The sequence below is a fragment of the Aristolochia californica genome, unplaced genomic scaffold (genome assembly GCF_029961685.1).
Source record: "Aristolochia californica isolate CCGP_79_NKW_82.1479 unplaced genomic scaffold, dmAriCali1.0.hap1 SCAF_7, whole genome shotgun sequence".
NCBI classification, from domain to species: Eukaryota; Viridiplantae; Streptophyta; class Magnoliopsida; order Piperales; family Aristolochiaceae; genus Aristolochia; species Aristolochia californica.
The window spans coordinates 37,294,106-37,309,457 of record NW_027182268.1 but is presented as its reverse complement, the minus strand read 5'-3'; the positions used below and the strand labels follow the sequence as shown (position 1 = coordinate 37,309,457).

At 36.1% G+C, this 15,352-nt stretch overlaps 1 protein-coding gene and 1 pseudogene across 1 annotated transcript; one reads left to right on the top strand and one right to left on the bottom strand.

Moving 5' to 3' along the window:
* Positions 1-910: 910 nt before the first annotated feature.
* On the top strand, positions 911-3,960 carry LOC137937002 (cysteine-rich receptor-like protein kinase 2). Its single transcript, XM_068782007.1, has 7 exons — positions 911-1,677; positions 1,812-1,925; positions 2,053-2,192; positions 2,273-2,483; positions 2,580-2,814; positions 2,916-3,066; positions 3,266-3,960. The coding sequence occupies exons 1-7, from the start codon at positions 927-929 to the stop codon at positions 3,605-3,607; spliced, it is 1,944 nt and encodes a 647-aa protein (XP_068638108.1). The 5' UTR covers positions 911-926; the 3' UTR covers positions 3,608-3,960.
* Positions 3,961-10,164: 6,204 nt separating this feature from the next.
* LOC137937400 (phosphatidylinositol/phosphatidylcholine transfer protein SFH12-like) lies at positions 10,165-14,468 on the bottom strand (annotated as a pseudogene).
* Between the last annotated feature and the right edge of the window lie 884 nt (positions 14,469-15,352).

The window sequence follows — 15,352 nt, the reverse complement described above, 5'->3', positions numbered from 1 at the left end:
TCTATTTTGACACTTTGAGGCCAATTTTACTAAATTCAAGAACTTTTAGTATGTTTGCGCCAGAAAATGTACGTCTCGGGCAGGGCATGCACACCTGGCATGGGTCTGGCCCCCAACGTTTGAAATGCCGAACCTGAGCGACGTCATGATTTACAGCTTGTCGCCGTCAGGGCTGAAAATCCGGCGGCGGATCCCATCAATGTAGCTTCGTCTCCAAATTCCCAATTCCATCATTCCTTTCTTCGTCTTCGAAATTTCAACTCCCATTTCCATCTTTCGGTGCTTGACAAGGGTTTTTTCTTAAACTTCAATTCCAGTTTCTTTTTCTGCTGCGTCACAAGCGTGCGTTTTCGACTCATGTTCACACTTTGCTTTACCGCTACCCTGCCGAATCTTCTTTAAGCCGCTGTGACCCTTGAAATGGTGATACTGGGCCTAAGTTCCTGCACTTGATACAGTATGGATCAGGTCGGGATGAGTTCCTGTTTAACCTGTGCGCGGTCCTACTTCCAAAATGCTTTATTTACATAGAAATAGGACTACATCTAGAAGCCCCGTGCTTACCGGGAAAAAACAGAAAAAAGAAAAATTCAGTGAGATTTGACTGTTGATTTTTCTTTTCCAAGTCTGCTTTTTGTCACCGGCGACAAAATAGAATTTTGGTGACGCTATGAGCGGCCTTTATAACCACATAAAGGATTAGAATTATCAGAACCTGGTGGATAATGGCTTCAGTCCCTATAGCACTGTTTCTGTGTTTAGTGCTTAAAAACATGCTAACTCATAACAATTTTGATCTTGGCAAAACCTTCCATACCAGGAGATCATAGGCACTTTCCATGCCATTTTTGAATCCATGAAGGTGGTCGGTAACACGTTGTTCTCTCACTTATTCGTCAAACAGGTTCTTACAAAAAGCTCATAAAATGAAGAGGATTGTTGGATCAGGTGCTCTACTCTTCATGCTTGTTCTCCTTTATCTGTCAGCAGAAACTACTGGAGACCCCAGAACCCACATGATAAATTTAACCTGTACACAGCAACCGGAGCACAATTCCACAGTCTACGTGCCAAACTTCGTGGCCACTATGGAGAATATAAGTGCTCAAATTCGGAGCTCTCACTTTGGAGTCTCACTAGTGGGGAAGCCACCCGATGCAAGCTACGGACTTGCCCAGTGCTACGGGGATCTACCATCACTTGACTGTGTACTTTGCTATGCCGAGGCTCGAACTCTTCTTCCCCAGTGTTTCCCCAATAATGGTGGTCGCATTTACCTGGACGGCTGCTTCATGCGAGCTGAGAACTACAGCTTCTTTGAAGAAACCACTGGTCCACTGGACACTGCCGTCTGCGGGAATGCAACGCTGAAGAGCGCCAGGTTTGAAGCGTCGGTGAGACGTGCAATTTCCGATGCTACCGCAGCTGCGCCGGTAAATGATGGATATGCCAGGGCCAGAGCGCTGGTCTCTGGATCCACCAACGACTCGGCTTATGTGCTGGCAGACTGCTGGAAGACCTTGAGTTTTAACTCTTGCATTGGATGTTTGAAGAATGCTTCTACTTCTGTGTCAAAATGCTTACCTCAGACAGAGGGCCGTGCACTGAATACTGGATGTTACTTGCAGTACTCCAATAAAGACTTCATGAATCCGGAACCAAGCGGGGATTCCAAAGGTGAGACGTTATAACCTGTAGGGTTATCAGTTGGTTCTTGTTCAATAAAAGTTTTATTTGCATTGACTGATACGATCGAGCTCGGTCATCGGCCTCTCATCTTTATAAAACTTATTGTTCCTACGGATGTGCAGTGAGCACGGTAGTAATAATAGTTGCCACTGTGAGTTCTGTTGCTGTTGTTTTCTCGGGAGCCGTTATCGCCTGCTACATCTGGAAGCAAAAGAGAATAAAAAAGAAACGTAAAGGTACAAATTAGCTATATTATATCACTCTTTTTTGTTTTCTTTTTGGTAATAATGTTCTATGTCAGACTTATCAAAAGATCGACTATGTTCTGGGCATTGATGTCAAACTTTTGGATTTCATTTTCAGGTTCAAATGATGCCGAGCAAATGGCATCCACCCTTAACGATAGCAGTCTGAACTTCAAATACTCCACACTTGAGAAGGCGACTGGATCATTTGACGTAGCGAATAAACTCGGGCAGGGAGGATTTGGATCAGTTTACAAGGTAAATAACATGTGCACAAGAAAAACCGTTTGCTTACAAATGTAATTGTTAAGTTTTGTGAGTAACATATATTTTTACAGGGAGTTTTGGCTGACGGAAGAGAGATTGCTGTGAAGAGACTCTTCTTAAACAACAAACACAGAGCTGCTGATTTCTACAATGAAGTCAACATAATCAGCAGCGTGGAGCACAAAAACCTCGTGCGGCTGTTGGGTTGCAGTTGTTCGGGACCAGAAAGCCTACTTGTTTATGAATTCCTCCCAAACAAGAGCCTTGACTGCTTTATCTTTGGTACTAATAAACTTCACTCTTTCACTCTAGTTAGTTTTGGTTAAGATTGTATACGGTTACTCATTCACTCTGTGTTATCCCTTGATCACATTGCAGATGCAGAGAGAGGTAAGGCTTTAAGCTGGGACAAAAGATTCGAAATAATTATTGGGACAGTGGAAGGCTTAGCATACCTCCATGAGAACTCCAAGGTCAGGATCATTCACAGGGACATTAAAGCAAGCAACATTTTGCTGGATTCAAGGCTTCGAGCTAAAATTGCTGATTTTGGATTAGCTAGGTCTTTCCAAGAAGATAAAAGCCACATTAGTACTGCCATAGCGGGAACATTGTGAGTGCTCCGTTCCCTAAAATACACATAGCTATGCTTATCGTTGGCTTATATTCGTTTGCAATTGCAACATATAATTGTACTATTTACCTGGAATACAGAGGATATATGGCCCCAGAGTACCTAGCCCATGGTCAATTAACCGAGAAGGCAGACGTCTACAGCTTCGGGGTGCTTTTGATCGAGACCGTAACTGCGAGACAAAACAACAAGACTAAAGAGTATGATTACACGGACAGCCTCGTTACGGCGGTAAGTTTTTACCTTCCAATCTTCAAACAGTAGATTATCACGTACGATCCCCTAATGATTTCTGAACCCCAAAAACTTTGGCATTTGGTGACACTCAAGTAAATATTAAACTCGGCCAGACCTGGCCGAATTTACATATTTGAGATCATTCTGACCAAACACATCGTAGCTCGCTCCGTTTTATCTTTTTGGATGACAGACATGGAGACATTTCCAGGCAAAACAGATGGAAGACTTGATTGACCCAAATCTTTTACTACACAATAATCAAAATAGTGAAACGATAAAAGAAGAAATCCTGAGAGTGGTGCATGTGGCGCTGCTGTGCACACAAGAGAACCACTCGTTACGTCCACCAATGTCAAGAGTCCTGCGGATGCTTCAGAGAAAGGAGAAGGAGCTACCGCCTCCCACAAATCCGCCTTTCGTGGATGAGAGAACCATGGAGCTTAATGACACGAGCGACGCCCCTCAGCGGCCCCTTTTCACCTCCACCTCCTACTCAGTTGGTAGCGTCTCTTACAGCTTCTATCCGAGGTAACAACATAGACATGGCGAAACTATAGTTCTTGAAGGCATGCGGCTTGGTTCGAATTGGGTAATGCCAGACAAAAGCAGGATGAGGGATTATATCAACCTCAAGGTAGGATATATACGGGATAAACATGGAATAAGGGTTATGGTTAGCCGGACAAATAAGCTTTCTGATACAAAGTTTTGAAGATACAAAGCTTTCTGAATACGTCTTTTTGGTAAGATTTCCGGACACCTCACAAAACCCTACGAAGCCCCTGTTAGTTGCTAGACTAATCTTGACATGGGATACTATCTAGTGGCTACCAATGTCCCCATTAAAACCTCTAACAGTCTCATAGTGCTTGCCATTCGCAGAACCCACACTTCCTTCGCAAGTTTCTCCTGCTCGGACCTGAAACAAGCCGTCTCTGTTAGCAAAAACACTCCGGAAGTAAGGTCGAAGGAGGCATTCACCGTATTTGACAGAATAAACGCATATAGAAGGCACTAATGAGAGTTTACTTTTAGTTTTCTGGCAGTACACTGCCCTAAATAATAGGACATTCGATTATGAACCTTTATTTTTCCTCACAAATGGGCTTTTATTTGTTATATAGCTCAAAATAAAGACAGCAGACCTGCTAAGAAATCTCTGATTGAGCTTTTCAAGTATTTGTACTGTTCGATTAATCCATAACTAGTTGCAATTGGCACGACAACATTGTCTAACATCCTCTCCTTCAAAATAAAAACCATCCGGACAAATTAGTGAGTTCAGTGCCTTCGATTGATAGGAGACTGATAAGTTAAGAACGAACATCTATTACTCTCCAGGGTATCCAACAAAAACGAAAGTTGTGCTTTTATAGAAGAGCATTTGTCACAGGATCAGAGATTACTCCCACCCCAAGCAAATGATTTTTCTTTCAACTCTTATTCAGATAATATTCAAGGCTTAGGGTTGATCCAAATATCCTTGGATTGCTTAAATCAATGCTACCTTGTTGAGTTTTGAACTAGAAGCTAGACTCTATTACAAGGATCGATAAGTGTAGACTGCATAGTTTACATAATTTAGGTGATTGGTTGATCTTGCCATTGGTGAGTTTTTCTGGTTTTCTCCCCCGAGTTTCACTCCGCTACTGGTATATTCCTCACCGTTGCCGCCACTGCATCCAATCTGACAGAAGTACTACTCTCTCTTCCTCATAATTATGTCTATATTTTGAATAATCTAAAAATTAAACTATGTGGGATATAAATTTGGGTTTTATGCTAACACTCGTTTCCACTAACTATAAGTAACGAAAGTCGGATTAATCAATATACAACTGCATGGTTCTTTACAAGTGGACGTGTCCCCAAAAGATGGTCACTGGCGAGGTCGTCGAAAGGGCTACCCCTACCCATAAAAAACAGATACAAAATCTTTGAGCTGAATAGCCCACGAGATAATCTACAACTACCCACCCCTCCCATTTGTTTGTATGAAAATAGGGTTGTAGAGAATATTGATGTCAAATAACGAAAGAAAAATGAAGATATTACTGACTAAAGACGACGAAGTATAACAGACTTGTATCATCCTTTCGTCCTATTTGTTGTAGACAAGAAGGCGAAGGTCTCGCTCAATCGACCAGGGATCTTCCTCTGTAATGTCTCCAAGCCTTGGAGCAAGATGAAGAACCCTGTTGAAACTAGAACCAACTTCATTACATCATAGAAGGTATAGTTGTAGATGAAGCAGAAGAGATATTCTCTTAATCAACTTGACATCTCAAGCTTCACAAACGTGGTCAACAGTAGAAAGAGCATCTCAAGTTGGGATGAAATGAAATAAGTAGCAACAGTGCAATTTTTTTTATCTAGAATAAGACCCAAATGAGACAGGAATGTGTGAACCAGAGATAAGGATAACATATAAACAAACGAGCAATTTTATTGTGAATTGTTGAGATTGAAATGATAAAGCAGACCAGGTTCAGAAAAGAAAAAAAAAAAAAAAAACAACACAAAAGAGAAAAAAGAAGATAATAGTTTTATTGATCTTTTCTAGTGCTTCGTTCACATACGATTCAACAAGGGGAGTAAGCATCAACCTTTAATGCACGTTCTGTTTTTACTTAGTTCATACAAGTTACCTTTAGAAAAAGGCACAATAAAGCACATTCTGATCAATCGAGCCTTGTCTCTAGAGTCTTTTTAAGTATAAAAAAGTTAATAGAGCAATCCCTTCTACAATATACAATAATAGTTTTAGCCAATATCGAAAGTTGATGGAACTTTAATTGTAGTTGGACTCTATTACTTTTCTCTATTTATAAATAGAGGTTCATGTACTCTTATTACAATAAGTCAATGAAGTATTTCTCTTTTTCATAAATTCAATATGGTATCAAAACAAGTTTTGTGAGTTGACTTGATCAACCCACAAAGGTAATGTGATCTTTTTTTATTTATTATCTCTAGTAGTTTAGATTCGTATTTTTTTTTCAGTCCCTATACCCGTTATTTACTTTATGTTTTTACCTCTGTAATGAGATTTTAATATTTCAAATTATATATTGACGGAAAGATATTCAAGTCTACTTTCCAAGGAAAAATGATTTTTTCCAATCGGAGTTATCCATAAAGAGAAATCGATATTTAAAACAGCAAATGTCAGATTGCAAAAGAAGTTCGTGCAGAAACAAAAAGCTTCAACTTCTGAGCTATTTTATGCTATCAATAACGAGACTTTATACGAAAAATTATATATAAAAAGAAAGATCTATAAGTCTATTTTCTTACCTATTCAACCAATTCTCGATCTGAGTTTTTTATATGGAGATATTGATCTTGGAAGATTCAATGGTCATGCATGCAAAAGGAGAATGAGTACTTTGTTCGGCCAGATTACAGAGACAGAAATATATCAGATTATATATCTCAATAGAAGTATATTTTATGTACAGAAGTTATACTTAGATGAAAGTTATTTAAGTCTATTTTCATAAGGAGAAAGTTTCATATCAATATGATCTATATTTAAGTATATATTCACATTGGAATAATCAAAGGTCATCTTGGTATCATGTTGCATTGAAAAATCCGAATTTAATGTGTCCTTATTACTCTTAAGGACTTTCATTATTTATCGGTTATCTATTGTTATATTACTGCAAATTTGGTACATGTTATTTGGGCATTGGCCCATTTCCACTATTGCTATTGTGTCTCTTTGATTGAGATACTATTATGAAAGGACTCCTCGGTTGCTATCTATTGTCAACATTGGTTATCCTGATGACGATTTGAATAAAGAACATTGTGGCCTCATCATCTTATCTTCCTTTGATTCCCATTATCATGTTATTGTTATTGTTATTACTACATCTATGTTATTTGGTTCAAACTGGGATCATTGTCATTACCTCCCAGCTTGAGGTGGAAAAGTAGAAGAAGAGGTATTTAATATGTTGTGGTAATTTTAATGTGACAAAAATATTCAAGAAAAGGAGGAGTTTATTACTAAATATATGTTACTCCCCTTAATTGGCATTTATTACTCCTACCACTTGAAAGTCATTGTCTTGTGGAAGGACACGATGATGGAGGAGTTTTTACTACACTTCTGAGCAATATGTATAGATCCACTACCTATAAAAGATAGGAGTGCCACTACCTGAGAATGATAGGAGTGTACCCTACATCTAACATGGGTTATGACTGGAGTATGGAGTGATGTCATACGACTTTGAGTGATTTTACTCTCACTTATCTTATGCCAATTGGGTCTCATGGAAGAGAGCACCAACATGAGGGGGAGTGTTGGAAGATATGAAAGACTATCATTTTATATGAGAAGATCCTATACATCATTTGCAGCAAGTGGGGAGTTCATGATGTTCTCTCACCCCCAACTTGAGGGGGAGTGTTGGAAGATGGGCCCAAGCCCATAAGATATGGAACCCACCATGAACATGTGAGGTAGCATAAAAAGTCTTACATATAATAAGAAGCTTAATAGAAATTATGTAAATAGACATGCCCAAACTATGGAGAAAGATTTAGTAGATTTGTTGTTAAAGTCTATACAATTACCTCAAGTACAATGATGAGGATACTAGAAGAGGGATTAGGATATTCGTATTTATGTACTATTTAAGAGAACCAATAAGGTAGCCAATAAGGGAACAAAATGACTACCTCACTCTATTTGAGTGCCTTGTAATAGATGATAATGGAAACTAGAAAGACAACATGAAAAGTTAATGCTCCAATAGTTCCTACCTGAAATTGCTCCATTTTAGAGATTTTTGGTGAGAATTTTGTACTCAACATAAAGAGGGCAACAAAGTTCTACTCAAGTGATATTTAAAGAGGGAAACAAAAATTCAAAAACATTTACATCTAGTTGTGATGGTTCTTTAGTAACACCAGGTAAACAAATTGCTTAAATCACCCATTTTTTTTAAAATCAAACATTTCATAGAAAAGCTTCACTCCAACCATAAACTCTATGTTTAACATAAAAAAAAAAATTAGAGCAAAAAAAAAAAACACATCTTTAGTTCCAAAGTTACCAATATCTATTGTTTATTCCGATGTAGCAAGAAAGTTGGGGAGCTCTCAAGTAATGCTGTTCTCTTTCTTTGTTCTGAATATTGATTGTATAATCACAAATCTAAGTACCACATGCACCTATAAGATTGGAAACCTCCACCCATGCAACCATCGAGCTAAAGTCTGAATCAACCAATATAATTCTCGTTACTCTAATCACTACAACAAGCCATAGTATAAGCAACAATGCAATTCACTAAGACAAACATATGATGCAGTGGCTCATCCAAATGTTGAGCCAACTATGACCTTCAATGTTGTCTAGTTGCAAATAGGCAAGAACCTATGAATTTTTCCAAAATATAAGGTTTGCATATAAAAAGAGGCATGCATAAAACTGAATCGTTAAAATGCAACAAAATTCACTCTAATAATTCTTTCATACTCAATTTACTCAAATTTAAGACAATAGATCTTTCACTTGTAAGCTTCAAAAGCAAATTCAAAATAAATAGAACATTTAACATTGACACATTCAATCGAAAGAACAACTTGAGAACTCTTTGAATGTAACATCATAATACAACTAACAAAACCACCATCACTTTCCACTAGATAACTCTAGATCCAATATTAGAAACCCAAACACAAAAACCAAGCTAAGTATTCAAAATCCAAAAAAAACTAGCAATAAAGAACAAAAATAAGATCTTCCACTCTATCGATCAAATCGCACACTAATCCCAAAAAAATAAAAAAAGACAACGTCCAACGAAAAAAATTAACCATCGAACACGAAATCCAATAATCAAGCACACTCACTCCTCAAATTCTTCACGAGCATGACAAATAAAAAGATCAAAGAACGAGAGAGAGAGATCTTGTCCACCTGAATCAAGGATGCAACTCGTATTTTCTATTAACCAAGCAAGGTAGAGATGAACAAACACCCATTGTACTCCCACTCCCCCCAACCTTTGAAACTTGGGAGAAGGAAGAAGTAGAAGGGCTGGGAAAGGCTAAGGTTGTGAAGGTTCGATTTAGGAAAAAATTGTTAGTTTGGGATGGAAACATGGGCATTTTTGTTGTAGAGACTATAAATAGTCAATATGACGTCTTTGATATATAATTATAGATTTAGTGTTAGTTAATATCTAATTCATAAATTTTCCTATTTTGCAAAGAAAAATAACAATCCGTGTATGAAGATTTGTAGTCAGATACATACATGGTGAGCCATGGTGTTAGAAGTCTAATAGAAACATGGTGAGTCATCATGTTGGTGGGTTCTTATCATAGAAGTTGGCATCTCTGCTATAGGCACCGTGTTTCTTGAGATGTCCAAAAGATACAAAAAAACATGGTGTTTTTGCTATGGTTTGTCTCACGTCATGTTAAGTCATTTTAATTGAATCAAAAACTCTAAAAATTGGTGTGGAATATAAATGAATTAGCTGAGTATTTTTTTATTTTTTATATAATTTTGTCTTTGAGGTAGATTTAGTTAACAAAACCAATTTGACAACGAGAAAAAAAGGGTAGTTAGTTGAGCAAACCAGGATTGTCACCTATCCTAGAACAACCCATCAAAAGGACCAGACTTTTCTAATTTTACAAAATTTATACCCATCATTGGTAGATTTTTTTTTGTCCATCACGTGAAGTAAAATGTTAATTCCCTCTTGTTATTTAGGCACAAAATTAGATTCAAATATCACATTAGAATTTCATTGTAACTTTATTAAATAGTTATGGATGCATGAGGTTGGATACACAGTTTTATTAGTCTTAGAACAAATGAGTGTGAACAAAGGCTAATTGTATTCTTAGCGAAAATTATGAATTTGATTAAGATGGCAAATATAGAGTAGAATCAAATCAATTTGGAGAGCCAAAAACTACCAACAACATCTAGAATTTACAACTTTATTACTACCATTGGTCACATACATGAGACGTTCTTCACCAGCAAAATGGGTTTTGCAAAAACACAAATTAACCAGTTACAAGAGTTCTTGAAATGTACTTGCTAACGTTTCACACTAATCCTCGAGTTTCTTGATTAAGATCACTCACCATCTTCTTCTTCTTCTTCTTCTTGTCGAGGTATGCAAGAAGCTCCTCCTGACATATAAGGGCATCCTCCAAAGCCTGTCAAAGAAGAGGAGGAGCTAATATTTTGGTTGAACCAAATGTCAAATTGTTAAGTGAAATTCTCTAGTAAGAGGTCTTTTTTTTCTTGCTTGTTTGGTTCAAGTACTAAACTTGTCTAATAAGTCCCAACAGACTAGTATACTCAAAGTTGGTGTCTTTGTCCTTGTCCACAATGTAAAACCCTCTCATGCAGTCATGGGCAGAAATTGGCATGTTATTATTGGTAGTTTCTCATGCTTCTTGCCCAAAAGTTGTACAAAAGATATGGATAACAAAGTTGTGCAATATTAAGTCAAAATAATCTTACCTTCTTGGTGGCCAAAAGTTCTTTTTGTAACTCATCAACCTTGCTCATAGTAGCATTCAACATTTTTTCCTTCTCAAGAGGCATCTCCACGGGTTTCATAGTGAGAATGCTCACCTTCTCTTCCAATACACCAAGACGCTTTATAACAGATGCATACTCGATTAGAGAGATAGAAGGCAATTGTTGGGTTGAAGCTCTCTTCATGGAGTTGACATCGTAAACTGGAGAACCACCCTCCATTCCTACCTCTATGAGTCTCTTGGGCATGCCTTGTGAAACACGTAATAATGTGACAACACCCATAACAAACGCCATGACTCCTGAAAAAAGATGTGGTTGCTTATTCTCTTCCAGATGCTTTTCGGCATCCGTTTGAGAATACATACCTGCCAGAATGAGAAAATGATGGATAAATATTGACCAATACAGATAATTTTTATATTATGAAAATATCATGCCAATAATGTAAAAAATTATTAAGCAAAATAATAGTAACCTAAAGAAGTTTCAAAATTTAAAAAAGGCTAACTATAATCATACAAGGAATTTGCTCTTAGCTGCCCTTTAATCCTATAAATTTGTTTACAAAATTAAATTTGGACAAATTGTATATGAAAGTGAATCAATATATAGTAATGGATACATCCATTAGTGTGTGGATTTTTACGAATGGAGGAATTTGAGCATGTCAGAAAGTGTAACATTCTCAAATTTGGTCATGAATAACTTGGAAGTACTTCAATTTTTCCATTCACTAAACATAAGATCATAATCTTTATACCTTTGGAGAGGGAAAAGCTATCATTTAATATTTGTTTCTTCCAGCTGGCATCTACAACCTTGTCAACCATTGGGATGGAATCATCATATTTATATGTATTTTTGAAATTTCCATGTCCATGCGAAAGCTGTAGATACAAGAAAAACAAATTATGAACAAAATAAAATTGAATATGAACAAAATAAGTTGAGTAAATGTACAAAGATAACATGATTTGGTAAGTAGCAATGACTACTCATGGTATATAAACTTTGTAGAAGAGCTTTAACATGCATTAACAACATATAAAGTATAAGCATACAAAAAGGTAATGCACTTGAAAGAAAATAATATGCAGATTTTTTCATATCAGAATAATAAGCAAGATCTTGAGCTTATCCAAGTTCGAAACTATTTTAAATATTTTGTATTGCTTTAGTTTTCAATTTCCATTTTAAGATGTATCATTCTCCAATCCTTAAACGTACCCGTCATAGACTAAATTGATAATTATCTGACTATGAGCAAGTTGAGATGCATACCTCCTCACAAATAGGAGACAAATGTGAATGCTCTATGAGTTTCTGTGGCATTTTAGGAGAATACACATGCGTCTCATCCATATTGAGAACCATATCACCCTTTAGAGAAAGTTAAAAGCTTCATATTAGAAATAATAATGACGGTGCACTAACCAACAAAGAGCAACATTTATTATCTGTTTAAAATGAGTATTTTTTTAGCAAGGATGCAAAAAAAAAACTTCAATTTCATGTTCTCAATAAGATATATATACCTCGGGATACACAATCTCCATAGAAATTATCTTTTCATCAACTTCTAAGACAATGACATCTTTCTTTCTACACTTGGCTTCACCATTTTGAACCCTCTATAATATGCAACAACTCCTATAATGTCAACAATTTATTTGAAAAACACAATCCAAAAATAATAAAAAATACAAAGAAAGAAAGAGAAATAGCAACTACAAACCTTCATTATTTCAGGATCTTTCCATGGCCCTTTATCTGAACGCATACAACCGCCTTCACAATCGCAAATACCACCCAAGAACTCCGGCAATTCACTAGAATAGTTCACATGAGAAATTAAAATCACATGTCCAGACAAAGAAGTTTAAAATCAATAGTTCGTTCTAAATTCATTTAATTTCTTTACAAAAGAAGAATCTCGTTCTCAAAAATTGCCAGACACTAATTATTGGCCTTTGACAATTTGTTAGATCTCCAGAAACCAAGACTTTAATTTATTTCAAGATAAAGAAATGATTTTTGGGATCTAAAACCAAATTTTCTATAGAGGTCAAAATTTTCTACAAGGTAACACAAAGGAATATATATTGTGGTGCCATATGTTGAAAAATAGACCAAAAAAAGTGAAGTCGTGCATTAATCCTTCACCGATATACCTTACCTAGCATCAATAACTTCAAGCAACTTGTTTTGGTACTTGTTGCCAAGAACCTGAAGGGATATAAAAGATAAAAGATTGTAATAGTTTATTATAGAAACTAGCTTTTGAAGAGGAATTCAACAATTTATACTCCTTACATGAATCTTTGCAGCTGTTTTGGGATCAAGGAAAGATTTAATGGTGTTCCATAATAGTCTAAAGCCAGAACCAGCATTGATGATGAACATGCGATACAAAGTCTGCAGTATTAAAAAAAATGAAGTACAATATGTTTGTTAAGAAACAAAGAATTTTAATTAGAGATTTAAGAATACCTCGGGATAGTTATCTCCATCAATTTTTTGAAGACGTGTGATAAGTTCTCTAGCAGACTTGTTGAAATTTTTATGCCCCTGATTCACCAAGTCATGAGTAATGCAACATTAGAAGAGCAAACACCACAAACAAGCAAATAAGGTTCTACCCCTCTGTATATCTTAAAAATAGTATAAAAATAGTAGACAGATCTCCAAAGCATAAGGTTATTCACTTTTCAGATAATCACAACCTTTGTATCCAACTATAAATGAAGTTTAAGAAAGTAAGCTTGAAATGAAGAGCAAGTGTTGGTACATACGACACCCTGGACATCTAAAATTGTTGTACTTTGGTCAATATGGCGTTGAGCTGCAATTGAACAAGCTGGGAACTTCACAACAAAGTTTCTCTCAAACTCTTGGACATGGTATTTCACATAGCGGTCCATGGTGGTGGCTTGCATCAACTTGACAGGATCAACCTTGCCAAGTGTCTCAATGTAAATGGGTCGACCTTCCTTATCTACCCCATGGTGACCTTGGGGGTAATGTTGTACGACCTCTTCAATTTTGTGGAATTCAAAATCCTTAAGAATATCAAACACAATACAATATCAAATAATGATTATAAACCAACACACAAAAATCATAAGAATACATGACATGTGATTTCCAAATGGAATTGATGTTGTCAATAGATCTAATAATTCATAAACAATATCTAAAAGACAACCTTATATTTTTATATATAGGCATTATTATTACCGCCAAAATTGTGTCAGCACCAAATTCCTTTCTCCATTGTAACATATCAGTTCACATCTGCTTTGTTTTCTCAATATCAAACTTTCTGGCCTTTAAAAATCTGTATGACAAATCAACTGAGCAAAATGAGCCATGTAAACATATCGATATTCTATGGAAATTCTGGTGTAGATTCAACTTCGTATATTCCTACATTCATATTAACTCTCATCCTAAAAAAAGACATAAAGTTTACTAAAAATGGATTAAATTTGGTCATGTTTCATATACACTTTCAAAGAAGACGAACATAAAAATCCAAAATGATATGTTTATACCCAAAATGTATTTATAAGTGTATTAGATAGTATAATTGGGGATGCAAAGAAATGTACCTGAGCATTGTGTGATAGTCATCATGTTTAGTTGGTAGCAATTCATCCAAAATAAGTGTTTGGCGAAAAGCATCAATAGCTTGAATTTCTTCTGCATCACGAATATCCTCAATGGTAGCAATAGACATGACCTTGCTGCTTCTCCTACCCTTCTTTGTCAAAGAATTTCTGAACTTTGTGGAGGCATTGATAGCCTTTTTCTTTAGAGATCCCATCTTTGTCCTCGTTTCGTCTTCAAAGTTCTCAATATCACGATTGCAAGAGCCTTCAAAACCTGTCAACAAAAAATGAGGAAAAGAATATGCCTTTTAAGCATTTTAAATTTCTCTATGTAGAACATAATGGGGCGGAAAAGGAGTTTTAATGTAGTACAAAAAGTTGTCAACATAGCATTATTACCATGGATTCTGGATTGGTGTAGAGGGCCTGACATGATTATGATCAAGATGTGGCTTGTGAGCTTCCTCCCGTGACAATAGGGTTCCAAGATCAGACTTTCATCTATCTTTTTCAATCAAATCAAGATTAGTACCTAAAACTCTAGAATACTTTACTTATATTCATGCCTAAAGTAAAATTTTATCCTTGTAATCCGGCCGAAAATAATTCATACATAGATAATCTTCGTGTCTTAATTTACCCAAAATTCACATAATTCAAGCATTAATATTGATAATCTATAGAAAGAAACACCATTCTAAATTGCAACTTAGATCAATAAAGATTAATTGGCTGATTGTTATACTCAAACCCACAATTCGAGTATAATATGTGATGATTGATAGCAAAACACTGAAAAATTAGAATCATTTCTCCTAGAATCTATGAAGAAGAGATGCAATTCTATCTAGAAATTTCAAATGAGTAATAGTAAAACACAAAAAAAAATTAACAAAAAATGCAATGAAATATCTAGTAGATTTATAGCTGATCAAATAGAAAACTTCAATTTCTAAAGAACAATTCATTTTCCAATGTAGATAAAGCAAATAAAAGATAAGGAGATACCTCTGAGATGAAACCCACCGAGAGAGAAAGAGAGACAAAGAGATGTAAAAATCACCGGATATTCATCTAAAAATAGAGGGAATCACGTCGTAAGACAAGGAAGCGGGAGAGGGAAGGGTGTTGA

What these genes read in the sequence shown, in the direction of transcription:
- LOC137937002 (XM_068782007.1), top strand. Translation starts at nt 927, where the DNA reads ATGAAGAGGATTGTTGGATCAGGTGCTCTACTCTTCATGCTTGTTCTC. An exon ending in AATAAAAAAGAAACGTAAAG is followed by an intron (nt 1,926 to 2,052) that starts GTACAAATTAGC and finishes TTTCATTTTCAG; the next exon opens with GTTCAAATGATGCCGAGCAA. An exon ending in ACTGCCATAGCGGGAACATT is followed by an intron (nt 2,815 to 2,915) that starts GTGAGTGCTCCG and finishes CCTGGAATACAG; the next exon opens with AGGATATATGGCCCCAGAGT.